Source organism: Oryzias latipes, chromosome 19 (genome assembly GCF_053564925.1).
Source record: "Oryzias latipes strain Hd-rR chromosome 19, Olatipes_Hd-rR_3.1".
In the NCBI taxonomy this organism is placed as follows: domain Eukaryota; kingdom Metazoa; phylum Chordata; class Actinopteri; order Beloniformes; family Adrianichthyidae; genus Oryzias; species Oryzias latipes.
The window spans coordinates 26193369-26217169 of record NC_136255.1 but is presented as its reverse complement, the minus strand read 5'-3'; the positions used below and the strand labels follow the sequence as shown (position 1 = coordinate 26217169).

Genomic DNA, 23801 nt, shown 5'->3' with positions numbered 1-23801 from the left:
TCTAAGTCTTTGCGTTTAGCACTATGTTTCCTCCCAACCGGTGCAAACCCCTGTGTGTTTCCCGGCTGTTGGGAAGGCGCTGGGGTGCTAACTAAGTTAGCCCTGGTAGCGCGGCCCGCGCTACGAGTAACGACCTGGCTAGCCGGCTTAGCTTCCACTGTGCGGAGCCGCGCTTCTAACTGCTCCAGCCTAGCCTCCAAGTCTAACACAAGACTACACTTAACACACCTACCGCTATCTTCACTAAAGGAGGCAGGATCCTCACTAAACATATGGCACATGGGGCAGGAGAGAGGGGGAAAGGCGGAAGGAGTGGTGGCCATGCTAGGTTCTAAGCTAAGGCTAGCGGTGTTTAGGTAAAGAGAAGTGGTCTATTTAGCAAAATGAGAAAGTGAACAGCAAGCGGTTTAACAGTGGTGAATTCGCTAATAAAAGGTACTAGATGTGAATATTAACCCAGATAACCCTTAGAGTAAGCAATAGTAGTCAGGCTAATGCCAAACAAGAGAGCAGCAGTCAAACACGACAAACACTGGAAAACGCTCACCCGGAAATGACTTCACAGGAAGCAGCCCTGATACTGGCTCCTTACCGACCGCACACCACTACGTAAGCGGCCATAGGACGTCCACACAAACTACACAATGATTGTCTAATTTCCTTATTTCTAACACTCAGGCTGCAGCAGGTAGCGCACATGGATCACATGAACATAACTAATGGGGTCCCTGCACAGTCTGCAGGATTTGGGATCCATACGACATGCCTGGGTCTCACCTACCTCCCTCTTACTTACCCTTATGTGTTGCTTTAGTGTCCACTGTCGCCTGCAGCACGCATGTGGAAACATTTACAATAACATTTTGTCTCTACAGGCTCACAGAGCGCTCTAAGACCTTGGTATTTCATGCGGGTCACCTGCGTGCCCCATACAGGTTTGACCATTTTTCGCCCACAGCCTGTTTCCACCCGTAAGGGCAGTTGGGACTAAAGCTTTAGACAGAAGTTCTGCTGATTCTGAGACTTTGTTGGCTTCTTTTTAGGGTCCATTCGTAGAACATTTTTTTGTGTATTTCCTGTGGGTCACACCATCCACACTTAGGTCAGTTTTCATGCAAGTAGAATGTAAAATGATATGCAGATGACGCTGTTACCTAAATAATAAATACCTACACACAAATATAGCACACGTAAATACTTTTAAATACTTATACAGCAAACTTATATAGTCCTAAGTGCTTCACAGTCCCATCCACCCACATATCACCCAGTGAGGGCCCTTGGGCAAGACCCTTAACGCTACTGCCTCCCGAGCACGATTCGGCTGCAGCTCACCCCTCCCCCAGGGCATGAGTCAAATGCGGAGAACAAATTTTCCATTGTGGGATAAATACAGTACAATAAAATAAAAAAATAAATACATTTTCTCACTGATGGCAGCTCACACAGATATTTCAGGAACAACAAGCCCAAGCATGCCCCATTTTCCACTGTGGACCGGTTTTCCCTATGAAATTGTTAGTGTGCGTGCCATCAGATATTAGAATCTGACAAACATATTTTTTCTTTCTTACTGATTGAGAAAGTGGATGACTTGTTTGTACATCACCCTACATGACCAACATGTTTCACAAGCACGAGCAGCGCCTTGCCTGCACTTTGCTGATTAGCCACAATGTATTTAAGAAACACTGTTTATGGGGTTCTGTTATTTAAAAGGTTATTCACATTTGGTATAGAAGCAAAAATCCCTCCAGACCAACGTAAACATGAAATTAGCTAAATGTCTGCTGTTTGGTGGAATCTGCAAGTGAATCACATGTCCACATAAATGAGACATTATAGGAACCATTGACTGTATGTGAGAACTGGACTGAGGAACCCCTCCCCCCTGGCATACCAAACAAAAAGTACCTGACGACGTTTGGCTCCAACATGCCGGCTTTTGTCTCGCAAAAAGCTGAATGGACTTCATTTGGTTGGAACCGGAATCAAACCATTTTTTATGGATGATGTCCCACTCAGTCCAGTCGTCAGATACAGTCAATGGGTCATACGTGTGACAGAGACTCCATGATGGATGGAACCGTCTCAAGGAAGGGTCTGTAATAATTAGAATTGATGGTAACGCATGAATCAAGCATGCTATGTTATCACTCAGAGGTTTACTTTATGGACCAATATGGCAACAATGGAAATGTTTATTTGCATTAAAGTGGAATCTAACACCTCTTTTGGGGATGGAACAGACCGGCGGAGGGAGTGTTATGATATGGCTTTGATCTGGCTGTAAACTGGTGGTTATTGTATCAGATCAGCCATCCCATGCACGAGTGAAAACAGCTGTTTGCTGCTAAAATGTTTTGTCTAAAGAGGCTTTGTGGGAAAAGCACAATCTCTGATTGCATCTGTCAATCAAAAAGACGAGATTCCATCAACTGCCCAACAGGCTTAGTGACAAAGCAGGATCTACCACTGAATGCTTTGACTATTAATATAAAAGCAGAATTTCCCTCACAGCTAAGCCACACCTCTCCGGAATCGTGATATTTGTAGTAAAACGGGGTCTGAGCAGCACAGAAGACACACTTATGAAAACAGCCTGGCTTCATGTGCTGTGCAGCAGCGTTCACAGAAACACCAGAAATCCTCACTTTGACCTTCAGGCGATGTTATGCAATGCTGTCAGTAAAACCTAAAAGAATTAATTTACCAACTGTACTGCACACATCAGCCATTTGACACAGGTTCAAGGAGGTTCTTGTAGCATGTGGTGTTCACACTGGACTGTTGCTACCTGATACCAGCATGTACCTACAGAAGGAGGAGGCTTGACACCAAATGTCAAAGTGGAGCAAATCTGGTGAATCTTTCTCCAGGCCTTTTCCTTACAGCTCTGTTCCGATAAATGAAAGACTTTGTGTCATTGGATTCCAGCCGGGCACAGACTGCAGTTATTCATTTCTACTCCATGATCAATTTTCAAACAGTTGACACTTCCAGGAATGCAAAAGGACACCAGTCATACGTCACTACCAAGTCCCTGATTGGTCAAAGTTCAGCCTGGTTTAACTTTCAACATGTGTTCAATGGCTGTTTTGTATGTAGAGACTGAAAATGGACTTAAAAATGTGTGTAGCGATGCGTGAACATGAGAGTTTTGAACGATAAAGCCTGAAACGCGCATTTCAGTGCATTTAAATAGATTTTCATTGGAAGATTCAGTGGACGCTCAACGCGCACTACAGAGCAGCATCATACACACCTGCACTCCCCTTAAGATGCAGCCACTCCTCTCTACAACTCTCCACTGACACGGACAACTCAAAAACCAGCAGGACCCGTACGGGACGCCCCCCATGGGGTCTGTAAGTAGCTTCATCCTGCAGAAACCCACCAAACTATCCTTAGTCTTTTGACAGATCACCCATTTGAACAATTTGACTGCAGACGTTGTCAGAAAAAGATCATTTTACTTTCATTTCCTGAAATTTTCATGCCGTCCAGATGGATTTAAATGAAAATGTTTTCAGTCAGTTTGTTTAAATTGAACATTGTTTCCTTACAAATAGCTGATTCAAACACACAAACAGCTGATTCAGATAATGTCAGAAACAGATTATTCACAGCTCTCAGGACCAACTGAGGTCATGCAGATGAGAAAAAAACACGCTAACAAAACCAAACCTCAGACACTTTTATTTCCTCTTCTCATCTCTTCTTCTCAGTTTCTGAGGATGATGTCATGTCTACATGTGATTCTGCTTCTCAGGTTTCAGCTCCTCACCAGATATCAGAACCAGAATATTTGCAGTTCAAGCATAGAAAAAATCAAACATTTTCTATTCTTTAGACATTCATCGAGCTCACAGACAGAGAGGAAGTTACCTGGAAACATATAAAAAGGCACAAGTTTTTGTGAAACAAGTCTGATGGAGGTAAGACGACCAAAAATAATACAACAGTCAAAAAACCTGACGGTGCAGGATCCAAACCCAAATGGGTGAATTCCAGCATCTTTACACATGTCTTACTGACAGCTGCATCACCTTTGTTGCATTTTGAGAAGTGGATTAAAAAAATCACTTTCCTGATTCTTGCAACGTATTAAAAATCTGTGCCTCATCATCTTCATCATCATCACACACTGCTGTGATGTTTCGATGTCACTCTGACTTGGAACTCTGGTTACAATTCAAATCATCTTTGTAGGAAAATGGGAACATTTCCTCTTTCACAGGACCGCTTCTTTGTTGTGGGCTCACTTTCGGTCATATGTTAACCAAAATGCTCACAAGGTCATGAATTCATGTCCTTTTTTTCCTTCCAAATTCTGCAGGACAAGCAGAAGCAGTCATGCTGTGTGACATTTCATTAGTTTTTATGAACCACATCATGTCCAAAAATGGGGAAAAAAATCAAAAACAGTTTTTCCAAAACTGCTTCCTGTTTCTTTTAACAAACTTTCTTTAAGCAAGAGAACTTTGTGTCGAGTCCGGTCCGTTCAGTGAAAAATGTGCAGATATTCTTAAGAAATATGTCGTCAGCCGTCAGTAAATCCAATAATAATACTGGGGCAGACTGACAGAGGCGTGGCAGCCAGTTCACGCCCACCCCACCCCGAGAACCGGGACAGTCATGCACATTCACACAGGAGTGGAGCCACACTGGAGGCGGGGAGGGGGGGATCGAACCGCCGACTCTTGTTGGAGCTACACGTCATCAGTAAGCAGTGATTGATCCAAGTCCTACGTTTCTACAGTAACCACTCTCTCCGATCTGGAGTGAGCTTGTTGGGGGGGCCACACACTTACCACTTGAAAGCGGGTCGCACGGAATCTGTCGAATCAGGCTCCACCTACTTTTGTGGAGGCATCTGATTGGTCGGTTTATAACTGCAATAACTTGAACTGAAGACAAAAATATGTTGGAAGAAAGAGGATTATCAAGAAGATGTTAAAAGAAATGCATCAACGTCAGAATGTTTAATCTGACCAATAGCTGTTTATGTCTCTATAGAAGTCTATGGGATTCTTTCTTTTTTTTATTGAACATTTGCAGAGTACAATACAAAAAAAGACATTTATAAGAATTCAACACAGTTCTGCATTTTTTTAAACTGGTGTTCAATAATAACCAAATAAAGCGATCACAGAAGAAAGGTCTGTGGGATTCTGGCTTGTTGGAGCCACTTCCTGTTTTGAAAGCCAGGGGGAGGAGTCACTCAGTCCAGTTCTTAGATGCAGTCAATAGACGAGATGCAGTATCCCCTAGTGGTAAAGGGGTGTCATTGCAGCCAAACCTTTGACTAAACCTACAAAGATTGTGTAGATGTTCAGTATATTAAAATGAAATGTTTGAGTTCTTGATACATAATTTGATACATGGCAGGTGGAGTGCCACTGAGTAAATTGGTTCCCCCTGTGCGCACCAGCTGCTCACCTGGGGGCCCATAGAGGTGGCTTCCCTCTGGTAGTAGAAACATCAGCGTCAGCCTGCTGCTTCCAGGTTGGACTGGCTGAGCCGGCCTCAGGCTGCTCAGCACACTGGTTGTTTTTAGCAGAGTGTAGCCTCAAACGCTCCCCAGCGCTGTGATAGATTTGCTGATTGCAGCCTCAGACTGTTTTTTGGCCCTAATGTGAGCCAGGCGTCTGTGTTTATGCCGCTCGAGTGACACCTTTTGGTCGGCTGCACACGCGTCGCTCTTTGTTTCTGTTTCTGGCGCCCCTGTGTTCTTCTGTAGCGCCATAGTTTCTGTCTGTCCGTCTCCACTTGTGGACGTGACGGAGCAAACTGGACGTTGGGAACCACCTGTCTGCTGCATCTCTGACTCAGACTAATTGGAAACAGAAATTTCACCTATAACTTAGGACGGAAGGACATCAGCCGCTCCCGGTGTATGATGTGGGCGTGGCCAGCGGCCATCAGGCGTCTGTGAGCCTGGGGTCGTGCGCACTGGAACTGTGGGAGGGTTGGGTGACCAGTTATGTTTGGTCTTAGGATTTGGGTGTCTGTGTCTTTTAACAATGGTATTTTGATTATATATTCATAATAATTAAGATTTCTATTTTGTTCAAATACCTTTCTCAGCTTCTGGTGTCAGACAGTGCAGCGCTGATTTAGGTTTCTTAGATTTCTAGTAGCTCCACTCAGCAATATTTAGACTTTTGCTGCTTGTTTTTTCCCATCTTTTCTTTAAACTCCCTGCCAGTGTTTGCCTGTCAGCTCAAACACTACTGACCTCTGATGGAGGGACGTTTATTTGCATTAAAGTTTCTGCGTCAGCTGCTCATTTTTTTGCCTTTAAAAGAAAAAACTAAGTTAAATTTATGCTGGTAGCTGCTTGTTTGCACCCTAAAATTGTGTTGAGACTCAACCAGCTTGGTCCAATGACAAAATAAAGACATTGTTTGAGTGCATACACAAAACACAAAAAACATGCATGTTTTTGTGTTTTGTGTTAGAACCTGAAACAGAAACCAGAGCTTTGTTCCTCAAAGTTTTCTGCTCTGTCATCAGGACATTTTACAGTTTGAAGAAAGTCCCTTTACTTTAAAAATAGTATAAATTTAGGCCACCACAGTTTTTGGACAATTTACAGGCAGTTTTTATGTTACTGAGCTTTGTCATTGCTGTTGTTCTCCAGCTGCTGCATGACCGAACAGTTACAATAACTAAGTGTACGAAGCTTTGGAATGACTGGGATATCTGCATGAATTGAGCTGAAAACGTGTTTTGATGTTTATCTGAGTCCAAGTGATAGAAAAACATTGTCTGCTAATGTTACTATCGCACAATTATGATGTGTTTTTATGTGTTTATTGATTTTAACAAGTTAAATACAAAGAGCCGGGTTGAAAAAAGTAAGGGAACCTTATAATAATATAATAATAATAAATTTTATATGTATAGCGCTTTAAATGGCACACAAAGACGCTTTACAACACATGAGCAAAAACAGTTAATAAGAACAGAGCTAATACAATAAAATATTAATAAAAACATAGAAGACAGATTAAAGATTAAAAGCTATTTTAAAAAGATGAGTTTTAAGTGATTTTTTAAAAACTGGGAGGTCAGTGCAGTCTCTGAGATGTTGGGGCAGAGTGTTCCATAGGGTTGGAGCAGCAATGGAGAAGGCTCTGTCTCCCCTTCAGGCTCAACCTTCAGGCTCAGAACTGCTTGACTGCTTTTGGAACCAAACGTTGATCTGAACACTGAAAGAAGCTCGACCAAGGTCCTGACCTCAGCTGACCTCAACCAAAGTTCTGACCCTGGTTGACATCTCATCTTGCTGACACCTCAGTTAAGTGAAAATCTCTTTTGCTCGTCCAATAAGGCCAAGGATTTGGAACAAATCCACCTGAAAACCGCAGCCCTGCAGGAAACGTCAAACAGGAAGGAATGTCTGCTTTGATTTATTGGTAGACGGTCAAAGAATAGAAACTGAGCAAGCAGGAGTTTGGGGGAACAGGCCAAACAGGTAGAAGGGAAACCACAAGAAGAGACATTGACGAGCACAGATAGGATTGATTATCCATTATGTAAATATCCTGAAAGTGGACGACAGACTGCAGCAAATGGAGCCACACAGTCGAGCTACGTCCACTCCAGCCTCTGCTACGTGTAAACGACCACTTCCAATGAAAAGTCTTAGCAAACACACGTATGTGCACGCTTTGAGCGTCCACATTCAAAACTCTCGCATTCACACGCCATATGTAAGTTTATACGACTGTTTTTGGACTCTATGTACAAAAATGCGGCCATTGAACGCATGTTCTCTCTTCCAACTGTAGGTGGCGAACATGAGCTGGCAAACAGTGGAGAAGCCCCTCCCTGTTTATTCAGTGTGAACACTGTAGGTTTCATGCATGTTCAGGAATGCGTGTTTCGTCCCCGGTGTGAAACAAAGATAAATGAACAGCAGAGTGAAGAAACGTAGCTGGTCCTGCAAGTTCTCTGACTCATATCCTGATAAGAAATCCTTCATCTTCTCACTTCAATTCACAACAACCTCCTCATCTTGTTGTGGTGTGGAAAATGTTAGAACTGGCATGTTTTTGTTTCTCTTACAGAAAAAGATCCCAAAACATAAATTGTTCTGATGCAGGATGTGTGGTCAGAATGAGACTGGAGGCTTCAAGTCCTTATCTCTCTTCTTGTCAGTGAAGACAGCTGAACTTCCAGGATGCTCTGCTGTTTGCGCTCCGTCACAGAATCTTATCAGATTCAGTTTTTTCCTTCCTGCACAGACATTTCAAATGTGTTTTGAAAACGCAACTGTATGTGTTTGTCCATTCAGCAGCGCCACTGCTCTGCAGCCGAGCAGCGAAGTCTTTCCTCCAGCATCACATGGACGAAGAAGGAGGGACGGCATCAAACTAAGATCTGATGCAGATTCCTGTCAAAGGAAATCTATAGACTGTTGTTTTGCTCTCTGTGGCGTTTCCAGCTTCAGCACGGGTTCAGGAGGGTTTGTGACTCATCTTCCAGAGGTTAAACACTGATGCCTCACAGGTTCCGGTCCGAACTCATCAATAAGATGTGAAAGTCAGGTTCTTCCTCTTCATAATGGCTCCTCGTGTCTTTATTGACCGTCTTTGTGCTGCGGTTGCAACACCTGAGCTCAGTTTCATAGCAGGACGAGTGAATTCTTCTAGAAAAACAGTCTAGAGATGTTTAAATGTGAAAAGAGATGCTTTCAGAAAACTATAATGTGACTTTAAAACACAGATCAGGTTAAACGTACACAAAAAAAAGGTTTTCCAGGTGATAATACAGAAACAAGTTAGAAGAAGAAAACAACACAGAGCAGAATGAGACAATGAGACGAAACCAGCAAACAGCAGCTCTGACATTTTTAAAGAGAAAGTTGTATCACAATCGGATTCAAGTCCAAACTTAGAAGCATTTTTTGTTTTTTCCCCACAAAAGATGCATAAATGAATATTTGTTGAATCTTTAAAATGCATTTTTTGTTTTTGCAAGCATTGAAAGTGTTTTGTTTTTCTGGAGATTGTGACTGTCTTGCAGGGTTGAATGTTGGAACATTGCTCACATGAGCAGTAAACTGTTTGACGTCTTTGATAGTTTAGGAGAAACACTCTCACCCACACACAGCTGATGAAGAGACGCTCACACTTCCTTTCTGCAGCGCATTTGAAGCTCTCGGGTCTCGGGCGGGGCGCCTCATCCGTGTCCTGCAGCTCGCCTGCTGCAGACCCAGCTGCAGGATGAAGGCCCACTGGTGGAGCTGCCTGTTCGGACTTCTGTGGGTGAACGCTGAGGGGGCGCGCTGGACAGGTGAGTGAGCTTACCTGAGGGAGAAGCCCTAAAGATGCACAGAAGACTCTTCAAGCCTGTGTCATCATCTTTTCCTGTTTGCTTCGGCTTCCTGCTGTTTGCGAGCAGAAACTGACAGAAAAGGTGCATGCAGAAATGCAGGCTTAGCAGAGAAAAAAATGATTTCAGAGCAGAAACTAACTTTATTCATCAAAAAAAGTATTTCCTGTAAAATCTTGACCTTCAAAATCTGTGCTGAGGTTAAAGTCTGTCCCTCACAGCCTCTCAGCGCCCGGCATCCACGCTGCGGGTGGAGATCAACTCGTCCCTGGAGATCTCCTGCTCCACATCCCTGCCAAACACGCTGGGCTTGACCCTCTACAGGTCTTTCAAGGCCAGCACAAAAATTGTGTACCTGTCCTTGGATAAAAGTGGAATCCTCAAGCAAACTCCTGACACAGACTTCATAGACAGGGTCCGTGTGACCCGTGAGCGTTCAGATTCGGAGTACGAGGTAACACTGCAGCTGTCTAAGCTGAAGGAGGACGACACCGACTTGTACTACTGCACATGGACGTACCTGGACGTCCACAGCGTCAAACATCTGAAAAGCAACGGCACCGTCGTCATCGTCGGAGGTGAAGCAGAATCCATCGGTGTCTGTGGAGCTCTGATCCGATGTTTTCTGACGTCTCTTCCATGTCTGCCTCAGAGAAAAGGCCTGAGGCCCGATGCCAGATCCTGACGCTGGACCTGGTCTTGGTTTGTGGGGGAATCACGGCCTTCGTCCTCATCCTGTGCTTCTCTGCGGTGTCTTTCTGGAGGGGCAGACGAGGACAGGTAACGCTGATCCAGGTGTTGTCCCGGCTGCTTTTTGTGTCAGTGCTGAAGTTGAGTTTCTGTTTCTGCAGATCAAAAGAAGCTTTAGACCCACGGCGCCCCCCAGGCTAGAGAGACCCCACAGACACAGATCATGCAGCTGCAACTCACACCCCCCCCAGATCGAATCTTATTTAGTCACATCTTTACAGTCCGCTTACTTTAACAGGTGATCTGCACCAGCAGCTCAACCTGACTTTTTTTGTGCTTTGCTTCCTATTTTGTTGTATCTACAGAAAAAGTGTGAGCCACCACATCCTGGCCGAGGCGCCGCTCGCCGAAGCGCCGCTCGCCCTGACTTGAAAAGCGAAGATGCACAGCCAGCATTATTTCTGTTCTGCACAGCCACTTTTCTTCTGAAGTGAAAAGATGTTTTTTTTTTTTCTTTCTCCGCTTTGATTTGTAAAGATATTTGAAGTTTTCTTCTGCAACTGTTTCAAAACATTAAATCTGCAAAAACCGTCAGGTTCCTCACAGATTCTTCAACCACTTTTAGACATAAGGAGAACAACTGGACCCAATTAAATTAAAAACAAGCTCAGCGGCTCGCATGAAGCTTTCAAAGCAGGAAAATCCGTTTAGAATTGGATCAAACTTTTGCTTTATGGGAAGAAAAACAGAGAGCCTTGCACCCAAAAAATACAGTAAAACAAGGCGGGACAACTGAAAAAACTGTCCTCCTCAAAACAAGTTCCAACTGTTTTTTGACTGAAAGAGCAGATTTTCAACCAGTATGGGAAGAAAAAACTTTTTGTTCCAGCGCTCGTCAAAATTTCACTCACAGGCCACAACTAACGTTTTGTTGACCTTTGACCTCATGAAGAAGCCGCCATCTTCAATTAAAAATATACGTGGCAGTGTCTGAATTCCCACCCTAACCCCTAACTACTAAAAAAACTATCTAGTCCAGCACTATGTGGTGACCTGGATTTTAAAAGCAATTCGAACACCATGCTCACTACTTTTAAAAAATTTGAATTGTGAATATGACGTTACAGATTTCAAAAAGCAAAAAATCACATTGGTATGAGCATTTTGCAATGACCATTTATAAATCCATTATGCATTGAAGATAAATATGTTTATGTTTTAATAAAAAAATACACTTAAATACATTTTCTTTGGAAAAATTGTTCAAATGCAATGCATTGTGGTCTATATTTGCCGATCTAGTGAGCATCGATGCACGCTGGCCTTTTGCAGAGACTTCTGGGGAAATTTCTAGAGCACTGGGTTTTGGAATTGTACATTGTGACAGCACTACAAAATGATCAACGCACTATGTAGGGAGGGAGTAGTGAAGAAGCTTATAAAGGGGCGTTTCTCTGTTGTTCACAGATTTTTTTATCAGAATATTGTGACAAATTCATAACAAAACTTTGAATGAAACAATATAACATACGTAATGAACATATTAAGAATGTAGTTTACAAAAAACCTCCGTTGTCAAGGAAATCTGAAAGTTTACTTTTGTCAATTCTTATAAAACTTACATAGACCTGATCATCACCCCCAGAGGACCAAATGGAGATAAACCTTCAGAAAAGCCGGGATTTTGAAAAAAAAAGTGTTATTTTTTTTTAATCCATCAATTTGACACAAGCAGCTGTGTGGCTGGGATAAAGGGGGAGAATAAGGCAGACATTACAAGCACTCAGCCAGTGGGGGTAAGGGGGGGAAGTGGTCATATAATTCGACTTGCAGCTTTATTAATTATCAAAATTATTTTATTTAACTTTTATTTATCCAGGCAAGAAAGATGAAGAAGAATTTCTTTATTTTCCAAGAGTGGTCGGGCCAAAGGCTGAATAGAAAATAAAAATAGGTTACAGGAAACAAAGAAAAAACATCAGCAATAGGACAACTAAATGTAAAATCATAAAAAAATCTTTAAGCATTCTTCTTTAAAATGATTATTATTGACTCCAATAAGGAGGAGAGTTTTACAAATCAACCAGTGAATTTTTCATTGAGTGAATAATGACGTTTATAAAGCATAAAGTTTTGTTCTAAATCGAATAGCAGAGAAGGAGATCAGTTCCTTCAACAAATGCTTTAGATGCTGATCTGTAAATGACATCAACATCATCAAACATGGATGGACATTTGGACCAAAGGCAGATGAATGAAAGCGGCCCATTCCATAAAGAAAATCTATTTTTGACTTAACCTTCCACTGCTAATACTTGATGTTTTCTCAGATTCCAAGATGTTTGTACTGATCTGATCTAAACACGTCCCGTCAAGACAGGAAATGCAAACTATTTGATCCTTTCAAAGATTTCAAACTTTGTTTTCAGACATTCAGAATGTTTGAGCAGGTTTGAAGATGTTTTAACTTCCAGACCATTTGATGTTTATCATGTAATTTGAAGAAATTTCAGTCAAAACTGGGCAAAATTAAAGTAACCACACCTGTCCATTTATGTAGTAACTATTTTTGTTTTATTGGGGCTTCTGAATGCACTGAGATGATTTAATACGTTATCTGTAGAAGTTGAGGGAGTAGCATTCATTGACCCTGATTTCCATTTAGTGGATTTTACTTTGCTTATTCAAAGAAGAATGATTACATTTCTGCGTCACTGGCGCGTGTTTGTACCGGAACGGAAACCTGGGGGGACCTTTAGCGTTCGGCTTCGAGTTTTATCCGGAAAGTTGTTACTGTGGCACAATGTGAAACATCTTAATCGGTTTGTATTTATTTCACAGCCGAAATAAAGTGTACATTACATAAATAAATACAAAAAGTAGTGAAGTGAATCCCCGTCGCCTTCTAAAAGGCGTTGGCGGCAGCCACCGGAGGATTAACGGCTTCCGCCTTGGCTTTTGATCCCGGCTCCGTCCAAGCTGGCCGCAGGAGAAGCGACGTCATGAGGACCTGGGTGCCAAACACCCAGCCGGCATTGAAGCTTTAGCGAGCCGCTGAGTCCTCGTCCTGCCCGCCCGTGAGGAACCATGAGCACCTGCAAACGGCTGCTGTCCGACGTGAAGCTGTGGAGCTTCAGGAGGAGCCGGTGGACGAGCCGAACACACGAAGGTGAGCACCGGAAGCAGTGGCCACCTGCGGCGGGAAAACCCCCTCCGAAGTCAGCGGGGAATTCATTCTCTTTTAGTTCTTATGGGGTTTATTCTATATAGTTTGTAATTCTGTTATGTTTATCTTAATCTTCGCACTAATGTCGATTCTCCCTACAATTCGGCTGATAAAGTTTGGTAGTAGATGCTGTTTTTTAAAGGTAAAACCCTTCATCAATTGTGCAAACTTTGTCCTCCTTGGCGCTGCTGGGAAGTCGAATTAAGGGATGCAGTCATTATGGTGTCCTTACAAATTGTAGATTTTTATTTAAATGACAAATGTAGCGCTTTTCTGAAATGCCTTTTTGAGTTTGGTGTTAGTTTTCCAGAGTTAATTGGAACTGAAGCATGATGCTAGTGAGCTAACTTCACCATGACCTTTGACCCTGACATTTAAATTTTGTAGTCCTTATTTCATGGCTGTAGTCTCTGCTTCATCTCTGTCCTTTCAGGCATAGTTGTGCGTGGAAAGGCCCTTCTGTCTACCTGTCCAAAGGTGTGTGTTGTTGGAGGCGGTCCAGCAGGTTTCTACACGGCACAGCACCTCATTAAGGTGTGTAGCTGCTAGTCTAACCTACAGATTAGCAAATAATGACATTATTCTTCTATTTATGGAGCTGTAATGCGGAGCAAAGTTCATGTAAAGTGTGACTGAAGGCTCGGGGGAAGCTTTCTACTCACACGAGCTCCGAGGGTGACACTTTTTTCAGCTGGGACTTTGAAACAGTCGGGGTTCTCCAGGGAGTTTCCACATCCATAAATCCACATTTCATCCAGCTGTTGCTCCTGGCTTTTTTCAACAACCTCTCAGAAATACAAAAGTATGACAGAAACAACAACGGTGATCACACAAAACACACATTTGTGGGGATTTCCTGTTAATCCAGCCTTATTGGAACGACCCGTCTCTAAATAAACAGTTGATTCATCACTTTTTTTTTTTAAAGAGACAGCTTTATTTATAGAGAGAGTTGGATTTGTGCAATTCTAAGTGGAACATGTCTGTGTTTTTGTATGGGAAGAATGTGGCGTCAGGGCCGTGCTGCTGTCGGTTCGATGCCGGTGACCTTCAGGTTATCATCAGTTGACCTCTGTGGTCACTTTGTTGTGTTACTTTTCTAGTCTTGACACGGAGGTCTGCTTGACGTGTGTGTGTTTTTTTTGTTGTATTGACTTTGCTGTGCCTCAGTTTGTCTCTGCAGTCTTCCCTCCTTTTGAGGTGTTTTGATTTCTTGATCCCACCCTGTTTTTTTATTAAATCAATCATCAACGTTTTTATCTTCAGAAGATGGTGGACTCAGAAATAACGTCTCAAATTGCTCATATTAATTAGATTTTAACTACGTGAAATTGATGGCATCATACCAGCCGTTTCAAAAAAAAAAGTAGTAAGAGTGGCGTCCGAAGTGCTTTTAAAGTACCAGGGCTCTAAATATAGTATATAGTTTTTTAGTAGTTGGGGGTTAGGGTGGGATTTCGGTCAGGTTTCATCGAGCTGTTGCCCTTCAGAAAACACGTCCTGACGTCGACCTCTGCTACAGAAATCCACCAGAATCTCCTCATTCCAGCCGTTACATGAGAAAACGAAAGCTGCCTATTTTTAACACTCAGACCTGAAAATCCAGATGATTAACAATGAAAACTGTAAAGAAAACCGAGGATCACGTCTTCGGTTTTTGTGTTTGTAGTTTGGTTTCAGATCGGCTGCTTCCATTTCTGCACCACAGTTTGGAAGTTGATTTTTTTCAGCCCTTTTGTTTTGGTGGTTAAGGGAAATTGTAAGGGAAGATTTATTGAATGGGTCCGACTCAAATCAAGTTTAAAAACTTGTCTTTTACAAAGGATGTAGATTACATCAACAAAATAGTTGCAAAAAAATCATGACAGGCTAATCTATCTTCAAACTCCAGTTTTTATGTTGGCCCTATTTAAATATGATGAATAATGCAGTTTCCCTTAACTTTTCCCTTAACCTGAAAGCAAAAAAAATGCTTTCTAACCTTAAAAGTGGCAAATAAAAACAATATATAAATAAATATAACAACAAAACCTTCATTAAATATAAATTCTGCGCAATTTCAACGTGTATAAAACTTTATTAGTAGCGTCATCTTAACATTAGAATCGCTGGCTTCAGTCTGATTAAATGCATCTTTCTAGTGTAGACTCTTGCATTTTACTTTTATTTTGAAGTCTAATGCTCTCCCTGTCGGAAGACGCTTGTTTTTGTTCACTTTGCTAACTTTGGGGGTGTCGGTTCAGCGCTGATGTTGGCTGACGGAGCAGCTTCTGGATGACTGAAGCCAGACAGATGTGGAGGAGACCATCCAGCAGTTTTTCAAAATAAAACACCCTTCAGGATCATAAAATAAGACACTTTGGTGTCACAGTTTCCTGTGTCAGATCTTTGCTTTTTTATCTGACGGCTGTGGTTTTCGTCTCACTGCAGTCGACGGGTGTTTTCTATCATTTTATTATTGATTCACTTTCATAAAGCAGAACTAATAACCCTTTTATACGAGTACAAAGCGTAGAAAAACAGTGGAAATTGTTGAACTTTCGACTGTTGGAAACATTTTAAAGGCGCGGCAGGACTGGGCCTGTCCCACTTTGTCGTCTTTATGTTCTACATTTGTGGGTTTGAATGCAGGACATGAAAGTGTGCGAGGGCCCCCCCCCACCGGACGTCAAGGCGCTCGCTGGCGCTCTGAGTTTGACAAGAGTTTCTGCTTTTATTGTTCTATAATAAAAAAAAAAAAAGAAAACGTCTCATATAACCTCAAATCTTTTCCTGCTTTTTTTTAATTTTTGGTTCCCTTTAGACCAAAACTACATAAACTCTGAGAACGGCTCCTTTCTCTCTCATGCATCCACGAACAAACAGTGAAACTCTGTTTTAGATGAAAGTTTTCCTCTTTGCTTTAAAGTGGTTTCCTGTCTTCCAGTCTGTGACTCTTCAGAACTTTAGTTGAGTCAGAAACCTTCGTCTTCCCACAAAAAACAGCAGTTTTTCTGTCACAAACTACCTAAAAGGGAACTTCTTGGGCCTTTGTTGCCTTTTTTTGGTAAAGGGTGTAAAGCTTTTAACATTTTAGCTTCTTTTGTCTCTGGATTTACCAGAACAAAGCCCAAAAAGAGTTCATCAGAGATCTTTGAACTGTTTATGAAAATGTTGAGGTTGAATGAAGAGAAAAACCAGCCGGACTGGACCTACTATTGTCCATCATTGGACCGTCACATCTCTGTCAGGGAGAAGATCCCCGCTTTGGCCTGAAGGAGCCATAGACGCACTGCAGTTGTTCCTTCACTCAGACTGACCGCAGAGGAACCAGAACCTCAACCGCTCTTTCAGGACAGGAGAGCTAACGGATGGCAACAGAAAAAGAACGGACGGGTTGTTCTTCTGCGACTCTAAAAACATGAGCTATGATCAAGTCCTGCAGACAACATTCAAAGCTCCTTAAAAAGCTCAGGAGACACTTTGGAGGGTTGATCTTCTGAACATGATACCAGCAAAGAACTGGACCTTCAGTGTCTCAGGCTGCAAACTTAAGTCTGGTCCACAAGCGATTGTTTTTTTTTGGGGGGGGGGGGTCTTTGAGCCTCTGCTCTGCAGGATGAGAAGATCAACCCGCTTGTTGTTAAAGTAAATCTGTTCTCCCTTCAGGCTCGTCAGGACGTCCAGGTGGACGTTTACGAGCGGCTGCCCGTCCCGTTCGGCTTGGTCCGGTTCGGCGTGGCGCCTGATCATCCGGAGGTGAAGGTGTGTGAAACACAACCGCCAACTGCAGAAACACAACCGCGGACTACAGAAACACAACCGCCGACTCGTGAGAAAAGGATTCCAACTTTATGATCTGTTCTGTCAATATGAATAAAGAACGTCAGTCAAATAGTCACAGAAATGAGAATATTTAACATAATAACTTTTCTAATGTCAACTATCATTTTAAGAAGCGTTCTAGCACTACCAGTGGTCAATACTGTATTTTATTATGTATGTCAAGAGTTTTGATAACATTTTTCATCAGTGGAAGACCAGGAAAAGAAATTAAGAAAAAAAGGTCATGCTAAATTTTATAGATATATAAACAAAACAGAAACATAATGGATTTAAAAGGAAATCTGGTGTTTTTCAAAGACAATTTTAAAATATACCAGATTTTCCAGTAATTTCGTTTTTGAACAATAATAAACAGTAATCATGAAAAACAAAGACAAATCTTGGAAAACAAAACAAAAAATGTATAAAAAAATATAAAAAAGATGTTCAAAAAAACACAAAAAAAATTATCTTAATAATAAATGAAGAAACTTGGGGGGGGGGGTTTAAAATCAAATGGGGGAGGGAGGAGATGGGGAAACACATGTGGCTTTCTGTTATAGTAAGAGTTAACATATTTTTAATTAAATAGCATTTATGGTATATCTGTATTAACAGCAACAAGAGTTTGTGGTGTGGTTTCGATTATTCATGTGGAGTTGTGGATTATTCATGTTTTGGTGTAATTTGTTGACGGTCCCTGCCAGTTTCTGCGGCAGTAGGCGGAGTTTATTTCTCTGAGAACTGCGGTTGTGATTCATTTTCTGCATCAATACGAACAAAAATGTAATGTTTTATGCTGGACACGGACATGCAGAGCTTTAGGCCGAATCTAAATGTCTTCAGCTTGTAGGACATTATCTCCATGTCTTCAAAGATCTCAAAAAATTATTTAAAAAAATAATAATAAAAAATAGGAGGGTATTAAAATGTGTGCTACTATGATAAATCTATAAAAAATATTCAGCTGATAAAACAAATGAATCCACAATTGTGTTTTAAGTAAAAATTAAAAGAAAAGACTTGGGTGAATTCTGGTGGTTCTGCTAGCTGACCCGTGACAAAAGGAAGGCGTGTCTTAGAAAAACAAGTAAACTAGCAAAACATTAAAGCACCAAAGCAGCACCAGCAGCTTCTAAAAGATCTTTGTTTGACAGATGAAATATGTGATAAAGCTTCCAAAGAAAAAGACGTCAGACGTAACGCAGCTTTTCCAAGAGCCTCAGGGGTTTCCACACTTTGTCAATGCGAGTTGCTGTAACAGGAGTGCCATTGAGCAATAGTTCATGTTGGTTCAGACTCTCAGATAAAAGACATCAAAGCAAAACGAGCCACTTCTGCGGTATTCCTGTCATTTACCGGCCGTCAGTGACGCCGCGTTTCCTAATAAAAGGATTGTCCAAAGTCCGGTCAAAATGCAGATCAGTCTCTCAAGATCACATGTGGAAATCAACCTGTCGAAGAATCGGATTCTTTAAAAATATTGTTATCCGATTGGTTTTAGAATGTGGAGTTCAATTTTTAAAATAAATTGTAGCGTTTTTCTGAAGATGGAGCTCATTTATGATGAAAATTAGGATTAACATTTCTGAGTGTTTCTTTTTTCAAACCAGGAGCATATAACAAAAATGCGGTTGTAAAAAGATCATATTTGTGACGTTAAAAAATACGCTGGGCGGGGCTACAAGCTCCATGCTCCGCCCCTTTCTGGTCATCCACTGTCAGACAAATGGATCCATGAACGTCTTTGTTCTCCTGGTCTGAGCTGGAATCTGACTGCAGATCTGAATGTTGTCTGGAATTGCATCCCTTTTTAATCTAATGTCCCATAAATGTTGAGATCCTTCAGCCTTATTTTCAAATGTTTCTATGGTTTATTATTATGGGATGTTCTGGTCATGGTTTCAACTTATTATTTAAGTGATTTCCCCCCCGTTAATCTCTTTTTTTCTCCTCAGAATGTCATCAATACTTTCACGCAAACAGCCAAACATTCACGCTGCAGTTTCTATGGCAACGTCAACGTGGGGAAGGACGTGAGCGTCGCTGAACTGCTGCGGTCCTACCACGCCGTCGTCCTCGTAAGCTGATGAGAAAAACGCCGCGGCGTCTCGGCTGACGCTACCGCTCGTCTCTTTAACGGACGTTCTTGTTCGCCGTCCGGCAGAGCTACGGTGCAGAGGGGAACCGGAGCGTGGGGGTGCCGGGGGAACACCTGTCGGGGGTGTACTCCGCCAAAGACTTCGTGGGCTGGTACAACGGGCTGCCCAGCTGCAGAGAGGTACGCCGTTGCCCGTCTCATCGTAATCCCAGCAGCATCGTTCAGATTAGAAATCCCACCGTAGAGTTCTGGCTTTGCTGCTTTTACAGCTGGATCCGGATCTGAGCTGCGACACCGCGGTGGTTCTGGGACAAGGCAACGTGGCTCTGGACGTGGCCAGAATCCTCCTGTCTCCCCTCGACATTCTGAAGGTGAGCGACACCTGAGACGAGGAAACGTCCTGCTGGAACTCAGACGTTTTTACTCACCTAATGAAAACAACCGCTATGCTCTTACCCTCATGCAGGCATTCTGGGTAATCTGGTGGCATCTGTCTAGAACTTTTTACCGTGGGGTACCCCACGGCTCCAATTTGGGGCCATTTTTTTCTTTTTGAAATATGCTAATAGAAGTGCTGCTGAATACAGGTTTTTGGTTTTAAACCCTAAAACATTCTAGGATTTGATTCTTTATATTTTAATGTATTAGAAGTAAACGCTGCACTGACAATTGCAACACCAAAAGCCTTTTAAAAACACAAATCCTTAATTCTGAGCTGTTTTTGCCTCTTTAAGTCTTTTGCAATTCCATAGAAAACAGAATTCATCATTTTCAGTTTGACAATTCAACATCAACACACAAAGTCTGGATATTTTATTCTGAATCTGTTTTTTTTCTTCAACATTTCTAGTCCAAAAACTGTTTTAATCCATTTTGAAGAATCAAAGTTAAATCTGAGACTGAAACAGACAAATCCTTTAACAAGCAGGAGGCTGTGGTTGAAACCGGGTTCTGCTGTACGTTCAGTTGTTGGTTCTTATGTTTGTGTTTAAAGATGAAATGAGCTTTTCTAAAAAACCATCAGCAGAGCTTTGGTCAAAACTTCTCAATATGGTTTTATTTTGTGGTCCCTGCAGAAAACGGACATCACTCAGCCGGCTCTGGATGCTCTGGCAGCCAGTCGGGTGCGCAGCGTTTGGATCGTGGGCAGGAGGGGGCCCATGCAGGTGGCGTGCACCATAAAGGTGCGTCAGACCGGACAAAACGCACAGAGATTTTAGGATTAAACAGACATTTCTGGGGGGGTAAAGAGGCTCTTATTTTGGTAAATCTTCTTCCGTCTTCCTGCAGGAGCTCAGAGAAATGGTGACTCTTCCGGGCACCAGGCCTGAGATGACGCCGAGCGACTTTGAAGGAGTCAAAGACGCCCTCAAAGGTCAGAGGTCAGGCTTCCCTCGGCCTGCTGCTCCTTCACGTTTCTGGGGCTGACCAGGCGCCGCCGTTTGGCCTCGTTGCTCATGATTGTTGATGAGATGATGAAGTTGTCTTGAAATGGAGGTGATTGACAGGAGGAAGGAAGTGGCGTTTTGTGGTTAACAGCTGACGTACAGAAGGCCTTGTAGGTCAGAGGGGGAAGGCTGAGAGGAAAACGCTCGCCGCTCTGCATCGCTGCTGCTGACGTGCAGAAACTGAGCGTTTTCTGAAGGCCAGCAGGGAAAGACAAACCCCCACGGGACACGCAGATGCTGCTCAGCGTGTCAGGGTTGAGGTTGAGGTGAGGTCAAGGCCGAGCGATAACGGCGTGCGTGGAGGACGGGTGTAGATGGCGGTTCACCGTCTTTGCCAGGTTTCTAGTGTGTCTCCGCAGAGCACAGAGAGCGTTCCAGGGAGCTCAGAAAGCTGAGCTGGCTAACGGTTTTTTGGCGCTCCGGTCTGAATGAATCTCTCTGGTGTCAGATCTGCCCCGCCCCCGGAAGCGCCTGACGGAGCTGATGGTGAAGACCGCCCTGGAGCGTCCCGGAGAGAAGGAGCAGGAGAGGTGGAACAGCGCCTCACGGGTCTGGGGTTTCCGGTTCTTCCGGAGCCCGGTTGAAGTTCTGCCCGACGCCGAAGGCAAGAAAGTGGCCGCCGTTCGTCTGGCGGTCAACAGGCTGGAGGTAAACAAAGCTTTTTGATGATTCCTGGTTTGGTTGGAGGTTGAAGCTTCATCATCATGGCTGCTGCTCCTCTTCCTCCTCTAGGGTTCAGGAGAAGGAGCTCAGGCAGTCCGCTCTGGAGACGTGGAGGACGTTCCGTGTGGTCTGGTCATCAGCAGCATTGGCTATAAGAGCCTTCCCATCGACGCCGCCGTGCCGTTCGATTCCCGCAGAGCCATCGTTCCAAACTCCATGGGTCGCGTGCAGCAGGTTTTAGGTACCAACTGCTCCAAGTTTTCAGGGTTTTCTTCTAAAGTCAACTGTTTTTACTCTAACAAAAACAATGACAGGGCTGCACGGTGGTGCAGTGGTTAGCGCTCTTGCCTCACAGCAAGAAGGCCCCCGGTTCAAGTCCCGGCTGGGGGACATGAAAAACACAACATCAATGGGGGACCTTTCTGTGTGGAGTTTGCATGTTCTCCCCGTGCATGCGTGGGTTTTCTCCGGGATCTCCGGCTTCCTCCCACCATCCAAAAACATGCTTCATAGGTTGATTGGCAACTCTAAATTGTCCATAGGTGTGAGTGTGAGAGTGAATGGATGTGTGATTGAGGATATTTTACCCTGCGACAGACTGGCGACCAGTCCAGGGCATCCCTTGCCTACGCCCAAGTGGCCGGGATAGGCTCCGGCAACCCCGTGACCCCGAAAGGGAATAAAACGGTTAAGAAGATGAATGAATGAATGAATGAATGAATGATGAAAAAAAACAATGACATGTATTTTAGCCTGAACCTGAATCTGAATTTCTACTAGAATCTCAATCTACGTTCTAAGATCAAAAGAAATCCTAATTAAGTTAAGCAAATAAGTGAAAAAATGATGAAAATGAAAGATCCAGTTATTTTGGTATAAAAAGAATTTCTATCTTATTACTACAGAAAAATAAACAGACAAATCATTTTTAGGAAAGAAAAAGTATGGGACCTAAAGTATATCCCTGTGGTACTCCAAAATATATATAGCTGAGAAGCACCGAACAAATTCTGTTAAAAACTAATAATACTAATAAATATTTAACTTTAGAAATTCTGTGTATGTTTTGGAAATACATTGAAGGAAATCTAAAACTATTTCTTCAGTTCTGTAAAATGTGATATTTTTAGATTCTGTATTTAATTGAAAACAAAAAAACTTTATTCAAAAAGAACAGAAAATGTGCTCTGAAGGCTGTTTTCCATCTGCAGGTCTGTACTGTAGCGGTTGGTTGAAAACGGGCCCCACCGGCGTGATCGCCACCACCATGAACAACAGCTTCGACACGGCGCGGTCGCTCATGGAGGACATGGACTCGGGGAAGCTGGACGTGTCTGCAGAGAAGCCGGGCTCGCTGAGGATCCGCGCTCTGCTGGAGGAGAAAGGTACCACCCCCCCACCCCTCTGGCGCTGGTTCTCCATCTCACGTGATGATCTGAGATACCTCGCAGGAGCGCCACGACCCGGAGCGCCACGACCAGCATGCTGCTGCGTCGTGGACCAGCCTCCTCAGTCATATGAAATAAAGAAATAAGAAAGATCGACTGAAATGACATCAGAATAAAAACAATAAAACCACGCAGCCTCTGAATGACACACTTATAGATGACAAAAGTAAAAGTGAGTATCATCTGCATAGCATTGGACATGTCGTTTACTAAAGACTGGGCCCGAGCACGGAGCCCTGAGGTACACCGTAATAAAAAGCTTTTTCTACTTTCTCATATTAAGGTCTGACGTCACAGACCCACTCCAGTGAAAAAGGTGTTTTTGTTGCATGTTCCTGTGGCATCATTAAAATGAAAAGAAGAACGCTTTGTAAAGATGATCGGAGTGGAACTTTAAAACGTTTCCATGGAAACTGCAAAGTCTACAGAATCCAACCCGAGTGTCGTTTGTGTCTCCAGGAGTGGAGCCGGTGGTGTTTTCGGACTGGGAGAAGATTGACAGCTTGGAAGTGAGGAGGGGGGAAGCTTGTGGAAAACCGCGGGAGAAACTGCTGAGCGTGGAGGAAATGCTGGCTGTGGCCCGATCCTGAACCTCCAGAGGACAGCAAAGAATGATGGGATGGTGGTCCACAGCCTCAAAGGAAAAGATCAGCACTTTTTTAGAAACGTCACTCAGTGGAAATATCGTAGATTATTCTATTTTTAATCTCTGGGGATAAAAGTTTAGGGAAAGGTTGGGCAGCTTTCCTGTAAATTGACTGAAATACCTTCAGTTCCTGACATTTTTGCAGCTTTTACATCATTTGAATGAAAGAAATATTAACAATCAGCATAAATCTTTGCTGCTTCTGCATAGAACAACAGAGAATTAGAACTGCTGCTGCACTACAACTGTAACTGTACTTGATCTGTGTGTTGAACTCTGCGTTTTTTACATCTACAATTCAGAATTATTAATAAAATATGTATCTTTGCTGAAGAACTTCATCCTCACTTTGTAAGGAAAGCGTGAAGCTGCAGAATCCGAGGACCGTCAGCATCCATCAGCTGTTCTGGTTCAGGAGTTTGAAGTTCGT

General features: G+C 42.9%; 2 protein-coding genes across 3 annotated transcripts; both read left to right on the top strand.

The window, feature by feature from the left end:
* Positions 1 to 9024: 9024 nt before the first annotated feature.
* LOC105353787 (uncharacterized) lies at positions 9025 to 10626 on the top strand. Its single transcript, XM_011473480.3, has 4 exons — positions 9025 to 9306; positions 9567 to 9923; positions 9998 to 10125; positions 10197 to 10626. Exons 1-4 carry the CDS (start codon positions 9237 to 9239, stop codon positions 10335 to 10337), a joined length of 696 nt encoding a protein of 231 aa, XP_011471782.1. The 5' UTR covers positions 9025 to 9236; the 3' UTR covers positions 10338 to 10626.
* A 2179-nt stretch (positions 10627 to 12805) lies between these two features.
* Positions 12806 to 23707, top strand: fdxr (ferredoxin reductase). 2 transcript variants are annotated; one of them, XM_004086802.5, is made up of 12 exons: positions 12806 to 13204; positions 13695 to 13795; positions 16910 to 17005; positions 19024 to 19146; positions 19233 to 19346; positions 19436 to 19537; positions 20243 to 20350; positions 20457 to 20541; positions 21063 to 21262; positions 21347 to 21518; positions 22489 to 22662; positions 23185 to 23707. In XM_004086802.5, exons 1-12 carry the CDS (start codon positions 13123 to 13125, stop codon positions 23313 to 23315), a joined length of 1488 nt encoding a protein of 495 aa, XP_004086850.1. In that variant the 5' UTR covers positions 12806 to 13122; the 3' UTR covers positions 23316 to 23707. The 2 variants fall into 2 exon arrangements, with proteins under 2 accessions (XP_004086850.1, XP_011471781.1); XM_011473479.4 differs by lacking the exon at positions 12806 to 13204 and adding an exon at positions 13251 to 13403.
* The last annotated feature ends 94 nt before the right edge of the window (positions 23708 to 23801 follow it).

What these genes read in the sequence shown, in the direction of transcription:
- LOC105353787 (XM_011473480.3), top strand. Translation starts at nt 9,237, where the DNA reads ATGAAGGCCCACTGGTGGAGCTGCCTGTTCGGACTTCTGTGGGTGAAC. An exon ending in TGAGGGGGCGCGCTGGACAG is followed by an intron (nt 9,307 to 9,566) that starts GTGAGTGAGCTT and finishes TGTCCCTCACAG; the next exon opens with CCTCTCAGCGCCCGGCATCC. An exon ending in CACCGTCGTCATCGTCGGAG is followed by an intron (nt 9,924 to 9,997) that starts GTGAAGCAGAAT and finishes TGTCTGCCTCAG; the next exon opens with AGAAAAGGCCTGAGGCCCGA.
- fdxr (XM_004086802.5), top strand. Translation starts at nt 13,123, where the DNA reads ATGAGCACCTGCAAACGGCTGCTGTCCGACGTGAAGCTGTGGAGCTTC. An exon ending in GACGAGCCGAACACACGAAG is followed by an intron (nt 13,205 to 13,694) that starts GTGAGCACCGGA and finishes CTGTCCTTTCAG; the next exon opens with GCATAGTTGTGCGTGGAAAG. An exon ending in AGTCAAAGACGCCCTCAAAG is followed by an intron (nt 20,542 to 21,062) that starts GTCAGAGGTCAG and finishes CTCTGGTGTCAG; the next exon opens with ATCTGCCCCGCCCCCGGAAG.